Below are 14,780 nucleotides of genomic sequence, written 5' to 3'. Positions count from 1 at the left end.
CTTCTAGCTCCAATTGGGAGACCCAGCACCCGCCCTATCTGTTTTTAGGGTTTCGTTTTTTCGGGTGCACATGTTGTTCACGTTGTTTCTTAAGTTCTCCGATCTAGTTATCGGATTGAATTTGTTTTTGAAACTGTTATTGGCTTTCCTCCTTCTTGCTTTGGTACTAAAACTGAGGAATCTGTACTCCTACGGGAGGGTGTATAGCCAGAAGGGGAGGGGCCTTACACTTTTAAGTGTAGTTCTTTGTGCGGCCTCCAGAGGCAGTAGCTATACACCCACTGTCTGGGTCTCCCAATTGGAGCTAGAAGAAAAGGAATTTACGGTAAGTAAACAAAATTCCCTTCTTTGTGCTGACCATAGGTCAGCGCAAGGGTCTCTCGGCTTCTAAACCGACCCTAGCTCGTTGGATTAGGTCGGCCATCTCCGATGCCTACCAATGTACTCAGGTGCCTCCCCCGCCGGGGATTAAGGCGCACTCGACCAGAGCTGTCGGTGCCTCTTGGGCTTTCAGGCACCAGGCTACGGCTCAGCAGGTCGGTCAGGCGGCCACTTGGTCTAGTCTGCACACCATTTCGAAGCACTATCAAGTGCATGCTCATGCTTCGGCAGATGCGAGCTTGGGCAGACGCATCCTTCAGGCGGCTGTCGCCCATTTGTGAAGTTAGGTTTCGCCTACTTCTCAGTTTTCTGTTTATTTCCCACCCATGGACTGCTTTGAGACGTCCCATGGTCTGGGTCTCCCATAAGGAACGATGAAGAAAAAGAGAATTTTGTTTACTTACCGTAAATTCTTTTTCTTATAGTTCCGACATGGGAGACCCAGCACCCTCCATGTTGCCTGTTGGCAGTTCTTGTTCCGTGTGTTTTCACCGGCTGTTGTTGTAGACAGAGGTTCCGGTTGTTCCGGGTTTTACTCTATCTCTACTTGTGGGTGGATGTCCTCCTTCAGCTTTTGCACTAAACTGGCTGCATATAGTCATCCAGGGGGTGTATATGCTAGGAGGGAGGAGCTACACTTTTTAGTGTAGTACTTTGTGTGTCCTCCGGAGGCAGAAGCTATACACCCATGGTCTGGGTCTCCCATGTCGGAACTATAAGAAAAAGAATTTACGGTAAGTAAACAAAATTCTCTTTTTTTTTTTCTATTTTTTCCTCCTCTAAAACAAGGGTGCGTCTTATAGTCCGGTGCGTCTTATAGTCCGAAAAATACGGTATATGTAACGTCTGCTGCTCCCCAGGTGCTGGAGAGAATACTGCGCAGCCATGAAGTGCACACCCAGGAGCTGGCGCGTGCGCGAGCGGATGCCCAGGGAGCGCAGCGAGACGTTCTGCAGCTCAGGTACGCCACCATCCGGAAACTTCCACTAATGGAGTAAAGGAATTTCACTAATAAACTCTGAAGGTCGGGTTTGGCTGATTTTCTGCTGCTTTGTTTGTCGTCCACAGATCGGTAATTGGAGACCTTTTGGACGACGTGAAGATTCTGGAGGGGAAAGTCTCTGTTCACAGAGCGAGGGGTGACCGGACTGGTTAGTACAGTCACAGCCACGCTGGTTATAAAAGCAAGAGGGGTATAATACGACCTGTATCCATCGAGCGGTGACATCACTGCTGTATAATATGACCTGTATCTACAGAGTGGTGACATCACTGCTGTATAATATGACCTGTATCTACAGAGTGTGACATCACTGCTGTATAATATGACCTGTATCTACAGAGTGGTGACATCACTGCTGTATAATATGACCTGTATCTACAGAGTGGTGACATCACTGCTGTATAATATGACCTGTATCTACAGAGCGGTGACATCACTGCTGTATAATATGACCTGTATCCATCGAGCGGTGACATCACTGCTGTATAATATGACCTGTATCTACAGAGTGGTGACATCACTGCTGTATAATATGACCTGTATCCATCGAGCGGTGACATCACTGCTGTATAATATGACCTGTATCTACAGAGTGGTGACATCACTGCTGTATAATACGACCTGTATCCATCGAGCGGTGATGTCACTGCTATATGATATGACCTGTATGTACAGAGCGGTGATGTCACTGGTGTATGATATGACGTGTATCTACAGAGTGGTGATGTCACTGCTGTATGATGTGACCTGTATCTACAGAGCAGTGATGTCACTGCTGTATGATATGACGTGTATGTACAGAGTGGTGATGTCACTGGTGTATGATATGACGTGTATGTACAGAGCATTGATGTCACTGCTGTATGATATGACGTGTATGTACAGAGTGGTGATGTCACTGCTGTATGATATGACGTGTATGTACAGAGTGGTGATGTCACTGGTGTATGATATGACGTGTATGTACATAGTGGTGATGTCACTGGTGTATGATATGACCTGTATGTACAGAGCGGTGATGTCACTGGTGTATGATATGACGTGTAAGTACAGAGCGGTGATGTCACTGGTGTATGATATGACGTGTATGTACAGAGTGGTGATGTCACTGGTGTATGATATGACGTGTAAGTACAGAGTGGTGATGTCACTGGTGTATGATATGACGTGTATGTACAGAGCGGTGATGTCACTGGTGTATGATATGACGTGTATCTACAGAGTGGTGATGTCACTGCTGTATGATATGACGTGTATGTACAGAGCGGTGATGTCACTGGTGTATGATATGATGTGTATGTACAGAGTGGTGATGTCACTGGTGTATGATATGACGTGTATGTACAGAGTGGTGATGTCACTGGTGTATGATATGACGTGTATGTACAGAGCGGTGATGTCACTGGTGTATGATATGACGTGTATGTACAGAGTGGTGATGTCACTGGTGTATGATATGACGTGTAAGTACAGAGTGGTGATGTCACTGCTGTATGATATGACGTGTATGTACAGAGCGGTGATGTCACTGGTGTATGATATGACGTGTATGTACAGAGCGGTGATGTCACTGCTGTATGATATGACGTGTATGTACAGAGCGGTGATGTCACTGGTGTATATGACGTGTATGTACAGAGTGGTGATGTCACTGGTGTATGATATGACGTGTATGTACAGAGTGGTGATGTCACTGGTGTATGATATGACGTGTATGTACAGAGTGGTGATGTCACTGCTGTATGATATGACATGTATGTACAGAGTGGTGATGTCACTGGTGTATGATATGACGTGTATGTACAGAGCGGTGATGTCACTGCTGTATGATATGACGTGTATGTACAGAGTGGTGATGTCACTGGTGTATGATATGATGTGTATGTACAGAGTGGTGATGTCACTGGTGTATGATATGACGTGTATGTACAGAGTGGTGATGTCACTGGTGTATGATATGACGTGTATGTACAGAGTGGTGATGTCACTGGTGTATGATATGACGTGTATGTACAGAGCGGTGATGTCACTGGTGTATGATATGACGTGTATGTACAGAGCGGTGATGTCACTGGTGTATGATATGACGTGTATGTACAGAGTGGTGATGTCACTGGTGTATGATATGACGTGTATGTACAGAGTGGTGATGTCACTGGTGTATGATATGACGTGTATGTACAGAGCGGTGATGTCACTGGTGTATGATATGATGTGTATGTACAGAGTGGTGATGTCACTGGTGTATGATATGACGTGTATGTACAGAGTGGTGATGTCACTGGTGTATGATATGACGTGTATGTACAGAGTGGTGATGTCACTGGTGTATGATATGACGTGTATGTACAGAGCGGTGATGTCACTGGTGTATGATATGACGTGTATGTACAGAGTGGTGATGTCACTGGTGTATGATATGACGTGTATGTACAGAGTGGTGATGTCACTGGTGTATGATATGATGTGTATGTACAGAGCGGTGATGTCACTGGTGTATGATATGACGTGTATGTACAGAGTGGTGATGTCACTGGTGTATGATATGACGTGTATGTACAGAGTGGTGATGTCACTGGTGTATGATATGACGTGTATGTACAGAGTGGTGATGTCACTGCTGTATGATGTGACGTGTATGTACAGAGTGGTGATGTCACTGGTGTATGATATGACGTGTATGTACAGAGTGGTGATGTCACTGGTGTATGATATGACGTGTATGTACAGAGCGGTGATGTCACTGGTGTATGATGTGACCTGTATCTACAGAGCGGTGATGTCACTGGTGTATGATATGACGTGTATGTACAGAGTGGTGATGTCACTGGTGTATGATATGACGTGTATGTACAGAGTGGTGATGTCACTGGTGTATGATATGACGTGTATGTACAGAGTGGTGATGTCACTGGTGTATGATATGACGTGTATGTACAGAGCGGTGATGTCACTGGTGTATGATATGACGTGTATGTACAGAGCGGTGATGTCACTGCTGTATGATGTGACCTGTATCTACAGAGCGGTGATGTCACTGGTGTATGATATGACGTGTATGTACAGAGTGGTGATGTCACTGGTGTATGATATGACGTGTATGTACAGAGCGGTGATGTCACTGGTGTATGATATGACGTGTATGTACAGAGTGGTGATGTCACTGGTGTATGATATGACGTGTATGTACAGAGCGGTGATGTCACTGGTGTATGACATGACGTGTATGTACAGAGTGGTGATGTCACTGGTGTATGATATGACGTGTATGTACAGAGCGGTGATGTCACTGGTGTATGATATGACGTGTATGTACAGAGTGGTGATGTCACTGCTGTATAATATGACGTGTATGTACAGAGTGGTGATGTCACTGGTGTATAATATGACGTGTATGTACAGAGCGGTGATGTCACTGGTGTATGATATGACGTGTATGTACAGAGTGGTGATGTCACTGGTGTATAATATGACGTGTATGTACAGAGTGGTGATGTCACTGGTGTATGATATGACGTGTATGTACAGAGTGGTGATGTCACTGGTGTATGATATGACGTGTATGTACAGAGTGGTGATGTCACTGGTGTATGATATGACGTGTATGTACAGAGCGGTGATGTCACTGGTGTATGATATGACGTGTATGTACAGAGCGGTGATGTCACTGCTGTATGATGTGACGTGTATGTACAGAGCGGTGATGTCACTGGTGTATGATATGACGTGTATGTACAGAGTGGTGATGTCACTGGTGTATGATATGACGTGTATGTACAGAGCGGTGATGTCACTGGTGTATGATATGACGTGTATGTACAGAGCGGTGATGTCACTGGTGTATGATATGACGTGTATGTACAGAGCGGTGATGTCACTGGTGTATGATATGACTTGTATGTACAGAGCGGTGATGTCACTGGTGTATGATATGATGTGTATGTACAGAGCGGTGATGTCACTGCTGTATGATATGACGTGTATGTACAGAGCGGTGATGTCACTGGTGTATGATATGACGTGTATGTACAGAGCGGTGATGTCACTGGTGTATGATATGACGTGTATGTACAGAGCGGTGATGTCACTGGTGTATGATATGACGTGTATGTACAGAGCGGTGATGTCACTGGTGTATGATATGACTTGTATGTACAGAGCGGTGATGTCACTGGTGTATGATATGACGTGTATGTACAGAGCGGTGATGTCACTGCTGTATGATATGACGTGTATGTACAGAGCGGTGATGTCACTGGTGTATGATATGACGTGTATGTACAGAGCGGTGATGTCACTGGTGTATGATATGACGTGTATGTACAGAGCGGTGATGTCACTGGTGTATGATATGACATGTATGTACAGAGCGGTGATGTCACTGGTGTATGATATGACGTGTATGTACAGAGTGGTGATGTCACTGGTGTATGATATGACGTGTATGTACAGAGCGGTGATGTCACTGGTGTATGATATGACGTGTATGTACAGAGTGGTGATGTCACTGGTGTATGATATGACGTGTATGTACAGAGCGGTGATGTCACTGGTGTATGATATGACGTGTATGTACAGAGCGGTGATGTCACTGGTGTATGATATGACGTGTATGTACAGAGCGGTGATGTCACTGGTGTATGATATGACGTGTATGTACAGAGTGGTGATGTCACTGGTGTATGATATGACGTGTATGTACAGAGCGGTGATGTCACTGGTGTATGATATGACGTGTATGTACAGAGTGGTGATGTCACTGGTGTATGATATGACGTGTATGTACAGAGCGGTGATGTCACTGGTGTATGATATGACGTGTATGTACAGAGCGGTGATGTCACTGGTGTATGATATGACGTATGTACAGAGCGGTGATGTCACTGGTGTATGATATGACGTGTATGTACAGAGCGGTGATGTCACTGGTGTATGATATGACGTGTATGTACAGAGCGGTGATGTCACTGCTGTGTAATATTGCTTATGTCTGAAGCGTGTTGTATAATGTCACTTTATATCTGGAATATTGCGATGTCACCCCCTGCATAATGTAATGTATTCCTGGAGAGCCGAGTTGTGGCCTCCAAGATAATGTAATATACATGCGGTGACTTCGCTGCTCTCCAGAGCGATAATCTGACATATCTGGAGCTGTGATGTGACTTTTTGTACCACATTGACCTTTAACCCTCTGCTCCTTACAGACCACAGACGCTGCAGGCAGAGGCCGGAGCTCAGCAGGTCCCTGTCCTCCTCTTCTGCAGAGGACGAGCACTCGCAGATCAGCCTGGCCGACATCAGCTCCGAGGACACATCGTACAGCCTTGGAGCCGCTCCGACGGTTTCTAGAGGTATTCGCCCCCTTCTTTTCGTGGCTTGTATCTCGCACAGTGGGGATTTATAACTATTCCTTCTCTACAGCCCCCAGCACAGGTTACAGAGCACTGCCCTAAAGCAAAATCTCCACCTCTAGAACACACTGACACATTGTAACAATCCTGTCGGCAGGATGAGTTTTATGCTCCATTTACTGATAGGAATAAGATGTAAAATGATTAAATTAAAATCTAAAGTTGCACAACTTTTCTTTAGACATTGTTTAAAAGTTTCCGGCCACTAGGGGGAGCTCTCTAATGGCCTTCAATAGGAGCTGTGTGCAGAGAGCTCCCCCTGGTGGCGGCTGCAGAATTACAACTCTGGAAGTATCAGCTTCTATAAGAAATTATATCAAGTGATGAATGCGACAACATCTGAGCTGATCGTGCATTTAAAGGTGACTCCATTGTTGTGCATAATCATTTGCATAGAATAGGAATCCCATCTGATTCTTTTTTTTTTTTTTTTTTGTTTTTCTCCTGTAGACTCTAGAGAAAAATCCAGCACCAGCAGAGATGGAAAGAGCCGGAGCGACCGAGACCTAAGCGACCACGACCTGGATGACCTTTCAGACAGCGCCCCTGAACTTAATTTTAGCGACCTCTGAAAGTTGGGAAAAATCAAAGGACAATAAATTTGAGAGGTTACTAACATTTCTCCTGCGTATAAAAGTGTCTAGTAAAGAACAAAGAACATGGATGTTGTCTGCTGCTCCGCACAATCAGTAATACCGGTCATCAGAGGTTTCATCCCCCGGATAAAGAAGGGAAGGGGCTGCAGATCGCCCGTCGCACATCCACCCTTACAGACTTGTATACAATTGGCCTGATCCTGCAAACACTCTGTGCTGCTCTGTAATTTGCTGCTACATTTTATATTCATAGATTTTACTGTAATTTTTTTTCTTTACCATTTTTGGGATTTTTATAAATGAAACAATATTCATCTCTGATATTGTGAAGGTGTTTTTGGGGGAGAGTGACTGTACCCCAATATATTTAGGACTGTGCTCCTTGAAAGATTGAGTTTGATATATATGAATGATCACTAAGGATCATCTTTTCTCTTTATACATAAAATTATAACCGTCTAATGATATAAACTTATTCTACATAAAGAGAAATCACTTTATACTACATGCAATAGTCTGTAGAATTTCAGCCTGCAGTGTAAAGCAAGGCGGTTTTGATTGAGAAGCAGAGAAACAACCAGTTTATAAAGAGTAAGAACAATGACTTTGCTGCTTTTTCTTTTTTTTTTTTTTCCCCTTTCCTCACATCTGAAATATATCATGTCTGTGCAATGCAGGGAAGGCGGATTTACATTGGATCCTTGTAGCTTTGTAAACTGCACTTTAAATGGGAAACTAGAAACTTTTCACATTATGAAGCGGCTTCTGCATTGATAAAGGTGTTTACAGCTCGACCTGCAATGATTAATGTATAAGCTGCTCTGGATACAGATATGTGTGATGCTGATGTATTATGATGTAGATTCTGGATTGAGCAGAGCTGACACTGTTTAACTATGGAGAGCAATGTATGGATGGAAGCAATAAATCATTTACTGATTTTTCAGACTTTTGCTGCGACAGTGATTTGATATAAAGTGAGAGATTTCTACATAAGTGGGCAAAAATTTGGATATTCTCGTTCATGCAACGATTTTACATTATTGGAATGTGAACATTGTAACGTCAGGCTGGTGGCAGCAAAAGAACATAGGAAAAGGAGCGAAATGTTACATCTGAGATTCCTCTAAATGCTTCCCTTGCAGTCTGATGACAGCGTCACACCCCGTTGGCGTTCTGTCAAGCAGCTTTTATCCGGTAATGAAAAGATTGCCTCATCAAGAGATATTATAAAATCGCCAGCATTTAGCAAGTGTTTGCAACCATCAGGGTGTGGTGCGAGGAAGCAGCGTCGGTGCACGGCTCCATGGACGCTTCCAAGGAAGAGCAAGGCAAGAATCACTTAACTACATGTGCATCTCAATAAATTAAAATTTCTTCGGCGCTCCATTGGGAGACCCAGACGATTGGGTGTATAGCTACTGCCTCCGGAGGCCACACAAAGCATTACACTAAAAAGTGTAAGGCCCCTCCCCTTCTGGCTATACACCCCCAGTGGGATCACTGGCTCACCAGTTTTCTGCTTTGTGCGAAGGAGGTCAGACATCCATGCATAGCTCCACTGTTTAGTCAGCAGTAGCTGCTGACTATATCGGATGGAAGAAAAGAGGGCCCATATAGGGCCCCCAGCATGCTCCCTTCTCACCCCGCTTGTGGTTTGTAAGGTTGAGGTACCTATTGCTGGTACGGCGACTGGAGCCCACATGCTGTTTTCCTTCCACATCCCCCTGAGGGGCTCTGAGGAAGTGGGATCTTACCGGCCCCAAAGCCCTGAGGCCGGGCTCCATCCACAGACCCATTGAACCTGCTGGATATGGAGCTGGGTACCGTTCAGGGACATGGCCCTGCACCATTCAGGTACTCTGTGTCCCCGTACTCACAGGCACAGCACACTCCAGACTTGCTGGGTGTGCTAGTGCGCCGGGGACAGTAAAGGGTTACAGTCACTGCAGCCTAGCTGAGTGACTTTATGTATGGGGAACTACCGCGCCGGACGCTCCGGGAGCGGCGGCGCGGCTGGGACTTGTAGTGCGCCGGGGACTTAGCGCCGACCGCGCTTTTACGGCGGCGGCGCTTATAAATCCAGTCCCCGGCTTTTGCGGCCTAGCTCCGCTTCGTTCCCGCCCCCACCCTGTCAATCAGGGTAGGGGAGAGACGCTGTACAATCAGCAGCGCCGAGGGCTGGAGCCTTATTTACGTGCTCCAGCCCTCTCACTGGACACTGTGGGACGCCGGTTTCCCGCTCTGACTTGGGGGCACGCCCACGGCCCGCCCCTACTCACACGAGCTGGAGAAGGACGCCGGCAGCCATTCCTGCAATCCGAGCTGAGAGATCGGACTCTGGGCAACCAGGCACAGGACTAGGGCGACCACACACCCGCTTATAGGCGGGCGGTAAGCGGCACCTGAAGTGCTGACCCCACTAAATACCGCAGTTGTCCATTTGTATTTTTATGCATACACTGCATAGGTCGCTATTTTTGGCTATATGCCCTCTTAGATGGCGACACATCAGCAGCAGGAAAGCAGGGGTGCTAAGGCACAGGCTTTCTATGCTGCTTGTATTGCATGTACTGAAGTGTTCATGTGTAGTTATGCTTGCATGCTATACACTGCACTGTACGGGCGCTAGTCTGGGCTATTTTCGCCTAGAATGACTAGACTACAGCAGCAGAAAAGCAGGGGTGCTGAGGCACAGGTTTTTTTCTATGCTGCTTGTATTGCAGGGGTTGCAGTGTTCATTTGTACTTATGCTTGTATGCTATACATTGCACTGTATGGTCGATATTCTGGGCTATATTCCCCTAGATGGCTAGTCTACAGCAGCAGAAAAGCAGGGGTGCCAAGGCACAGGCTTTCTATGCTGCTTGTATTGCATGTGCTGCAGTGTTCATTGTACCTTATGCTTGTATGCTATACATTGCATTGTACGGTCGCCATTCTTGGCTCTATGTCCTAGATGGCTAGTCGGCAGCAGCATATAAGCAACACAGGCTTTCGATGCTGTTTTTACTGCATGTGATACTGTTCCACGGCACTGAACCCCATTGTGTGCAATGCTCCCCTGGAGCACTTGGTCAGCCGGGGTCTCTACTAGACGTGGCCAAAGGAACCACCTGTCAACCCTGTCCAAGGACAGGGATGGAGTTGCAATGGGATAGAGACTTGCAGTCCGGACAGGCCATGGGCAATCTGGATCAGTGCTCCCTGGCCACCCTCATTGGGAATAAAATCGGTGCTCCGCTCCGGGGGGGGGTCCCAGGAGGCTCTCTGTATGATGAGGCAGACGTAGCTCATCAGGACTTTGATCCTGACAACGCTCTCAATCCGGATACACCGGATGGTGACGCCATAAGGGTATGTGCGCACGTTGCTTTTTACCTGCTTTTTACCTGCTTTTTTGCTGCTTTTTCTTCTGCGCTGTTTAATGCCAAAATGGATGTGTTCTTCTATTCAAGCAAAGTCTATGGGAATTTGGGTTTCTTGTTCACACTATGTTGTTCAACATTCTGCCTTTTTGTGGCAGAACTTTGGTCAAAAACTCAGCTTTTCAAAGAAGCAACATGTCAATTGTTTTTGCCATTTGGGTTTTGCACTGCAAAGCTGAGTTTTTGACCAAAGTTCTGCCACAAAAAGGCAGCATTTTGAACAACATAGTGTGAACAAGAAACCCAAATTCCCATAGACTTTGCTTGAATAGAAGAACACATCCATTTTGGCATTAAACAGCGCAGAAGAAAAAGCAGCAAAAAAGCAGGTAAAAAGCAGGTAAAAAGCAACGTGCGCACATACCCTAAGGCATGATCCTATAGCGTCCATCAATGGAATGTTGGATCTTTCTCCCTCAGCTCCCCCAGCGGAGGAGTCAGCTTCACAGCAGGAGAAGTCCCATTTCAGTAGCTCAAACGTATATTGAGTATTTTTCTGGCCACGCTGACTTCAGAGAAGCAGTCCAGGAACACCACGCTTATCAGAGAAGCGTTTTCTCCAAACGTATTAAGGGTACACGTTATCCTTTTCCCCCTGACGTGGTCAAGCGCGGGACCCAGGGTCCAAAGGTGGATTCTCCAATCTCCAGGCTTGCGGCTAGAGCCATAGTTGCAGTAGAGATGGGACTTCACTTAAAGATGCCAGACAGATGGACTCTGGTTGAAATCTGTCTATGAGGCTATCGGCGTGTCGGTTGCTCCGGCATTTACAGCCGTATGGGCACCCTAAGTTTTTCAGCTGTTCTTGCACAGCTGGTCTTAAGCATATGTACATTTGTGCCGCAGGGGCGTCCGTAACCTCGCAATGTCTGCATTGCGACTTACCCTATTAATGCTGTCCTGGAAGGACAGTCGAGGTTTCGGTCCTTCCCAAGCTCGGGCAGGTCCCAATTGTCCTCGTCCAAAAGGGCTGAAAAGCCTCAGAGGGGCTCAGTTTCCGGGGGCTCAATCACGCCCAAGGAAGGCAGCCGGAGGAACCGCTACCAAGGCGGTCTCCTCATGACTCTCAGCTCTCTCATCTCTCCGCATCCGCGGTTGATGGCAGACTCGCTCGCCTTTGGCGACATTTTGCTGCCACAGGTCACAGACCGGTGGGTGAGGGACATTGTGCCCACGTGCACAGGACAGAGTTCTGTTCTCGTCCTCCGACTCGATTCTTCAGAACGTCCCCACCTCCCCACCGAGCCGATGCTCTTCTGCAGGCAGAAGGAGTGGTAATCCCTGTTCCTCTTCAGGAACAAGACACGGTTTTCCTCCAATCTGGTTGTGGTGCCAAAAAAGGATGGCTCTTTCCGTTCCGTTCTGGACCTAAAACTGCTCAACAAGCACGTGGAGGCCAGGCGGTTCCGGATGAAACCCTCCGCTCCGTCATTGCCTCAATGTCTCAAGGATATTTCCTAGCATCAATAGACATCAAAGATGCTTATCTCCACGTGCCGATTGCTACAGAGCACCAATGTTTTCTACTTTTCGTGATGGGAGACGACCATCTTCAGTTCGTAGCTCTGCCATTTGGTCTGGCGACAGCCCCACGGGTGTTCACCAAGGTCATGGCGGCAGTGGTAGCAGTCTTGCACTCACAGGGACACTCTGTCATCCCTTACTTGGACGATCTACTGGTCAAGGCACCCTCTCAAGAGGCATGCCAACTCAGCCTGAATGTTGCGCTGGAGACTCTCCAGACGTTCGGGTGGATCATCGACTTCTCAAAGTCAAACCTGTCACCGACCCAATCACTAACGTATCTTGGCATGGAGTTTCATACCCTCTCAGCGCTAGTGAAGCTTCCGCTGGACAAGCAGCGGTCACTACAGACTGGGGTGCAGACCCTCCGTCAAGGTCAGTCGCACTCCTTAAGACGCCTCACTTCCTCGGGAAGATGGTGGCGGCAATGGAGGCGGTTCCGTTTGCGCAGTTTCATCTGCGTCCTCTTATTGGGACATTCTCCGCCAATGGGACGGGAAGTCAACATCCCTGAACAGGAAAGTATCCTTTTCACAGAAGGACTCTCTGCAATGGTGGCTTCTTCCCACCTCATTATCACAGGGAAGATCCTTCCTACCACCGTCTTGGGCGGTAGTCACGACAGACGCGAGTCTGTCAGGGTGGGGAGCAGTTTTTCTCCACCACAGGGCTCGGGGTACGTGGACTCAGCAGGAGTCCACCCTTCAGATCCATGTTCTGGAAATCAGAGCAGTGTATCTTGCCCTACTAGCCTTCCAGCAGTGGCTGGAAGGAAAGCAGATCCGAATTCAGTCGGACAACTCCACAGCGGTGGCATACATCAATCACCAAGGAGGGACACGCAGTCGGCAAGCCTTCCAGGAAGTCCGGCGGATTCTGATGTGGGTGGAAGCCACGGCCTCCACCGTATCCGCAGTTCACATCCCCGGCGTAGAAAACTGGGAAGCAGACTTCCTCAGCCGCCAGGGCATGGACGCAGGGGAATGGTCCCTTCACCCGGACGTGTTTCAGGAAATCTGTAGCCGCTGGGGAAGGCCGGACGTCGACCTAATGGCGTCCAGGCACAACAACAAGGTCCCAACCTTCATAGCACGGTCTCGCGATCACAGAGCTCTGGCGGCAGACGCCTTAGTGCAAGATTGGTCGCAGTTCCGGCTCCCTTATGTGTTTCCACCTCTGGCACTCTTGCCCGGAGTGCTACGCAAGATCAGATCCGACTGCTGCCGCGTCATACTCGTCGCCCCAGACTGGCCAAGGAGGGCGTGGTATCCGGATCTGTGACATCTCACGGTCGGCCAACCGTCAGCACTACCAGACCGACCAGACTTACTGTCCCAAGGGCCGTTTTTCCATCGGAATTCTGCGGCCCTGAACCTGACTGTGTGGCCATTGAGTCCTGGATCCTAGGGTCTTCAGGATTATCCCAAGGGGTCGTTGCCACCATGAGACAGGCTAGGAAGCCCACGTCCGCTAAGATCTACCACAGAACGTGGAGGATATTCTTATCCTGGTGCTCTGCTCAGGGAGTGTCTCCCTGGCCTTTTGCATTGCCTACCTTTCTTTCCTTCCTGCAATCTGGGTTAGAAAAAGGTTTGTCGCTCGGCTCCCTTAAAGGGCAAGTCTCGGCGCTATCCGTCTTTTTTCAAAAGCGTCTAGCACGACTTCCTAAGGTGCGCACGTTCCTGCAGGGGGTTTGTCATATTGTACCCCCGTACAAGCGGCCGTTAGATCCATGGGATCTGAACAGGGTACTAGTTGCCCTCCAGAAGCCGCTCTTCGAGCCTCTGAGGGAGGTTTCACTTTCTAGACTATCACAGAAAGTGGTTTTTCTGGTAGCGATCACATCTCTTCGGAGAGTGTCTGAGCTAGCAGCGTTGTCATCCAAGGCTCCTTTCCTGGTCTTCCACTCAGAATCTACATTTCCCGCACGGCGCCCCTGCGCCGCTCCGATGCACTCTTTGTCCTTGTCGCTGGTAAGCGCAAAGGGTCGCAGGCTTCCAAAGCCACCCTGGCTCGATGGATCAAAGAACCAATTCTTGAAGCCTACCGTTCTGCTGGGCTTCCGGTTCCATCAGGGCTGAAGGCCCATTCTACCAGAGCCGTGGGTGCGTCCTGGGCATTGCGACACCAGGCTACGGCTCAACAGGTGTGCCAGGCAGCTACCTGGTCGAGTCTGCACACTTTCACCAAACATTATCAGGTGCATACCTATGCTTCGGCAGACGCCAGCCTAGGTAGAAGAGTCCTGCAGGCGGCAGTTGCCTCCCCGTAGGGGAGGGCTGTCTTCGCAGCTCTAACATAAGGTATTTCTTTACCCACCCAGGGACAGCTTTTGGACGTCCCAATCGTCTGGGTCTCCCAATGGAGCGCCGAAGAAGAAGGGAATTTTGTTACTTACCGTAAATTCCTTTTCTTCTAGCTCCTATTGGGAGAC

At 47.9% G+C, this 14,780-nt stretch overlaps 1 protein-coding gene across 3 annotated transcripts in view; it reads left to right on the top strand.

Moving 5' to 3' along the window:
• Positions 1–8,479, top strand: part of CCDC159 (coiled-coil domain containing 159) — a 34,387-nt gene extending 25,908 nt beyond the window's left edge. For 2 of the 3 annotated variants that reach the window (XM_075321174.1, XM_075321173.1), the window contains exons 9-12: positions 1,242–1,342; positions 1,450–1,532; positions 6,592–6,738; positions 7,249–8,479. In XM_075321174.1, the coding sequence (XP_075177289.1) occupies positions 1,242–1,342; positions 1,450–1,532; positions 6,592–6,738; positions 7,249–7,370 (453 nt within the window). In that variant the 3' untranslated portion in view covers positions 7,371–8,479. The remainder of the gene's footprint in view (positions 1–1,241; positions 1,343–1,449; positions 1,533–6,591; positions 6,739–7,248) is intronic. The other variant, XM_075321176.1, reaches the window with a different exon arrangement.
• The last annotated feature ends 6,301 nt before the right edge of the window (positions 8,480–14,780 follow it).

The sequence above is a fragment of the Anomaloglossus baeobatrachus genome, chromosome 8 (genome assembly GCF_048569485.1).
Source record: "Anomaloglossus baeobatrachus isolate aAnoBae1 chromosome 8, aAnoBae1.hap1, whole genome shotgun sequence".
Taxonomy (NCBI): domain Eukaryota; kingdom Metazoa; phylum Chordata; class Amphibia; order Anura; family Aromobatidae; genus Anomaloglossus; species Anomaloglossus baeobatrachus.
This window is presented reverse-complemented; position numbering and strand designations above follow the sequence as displayed.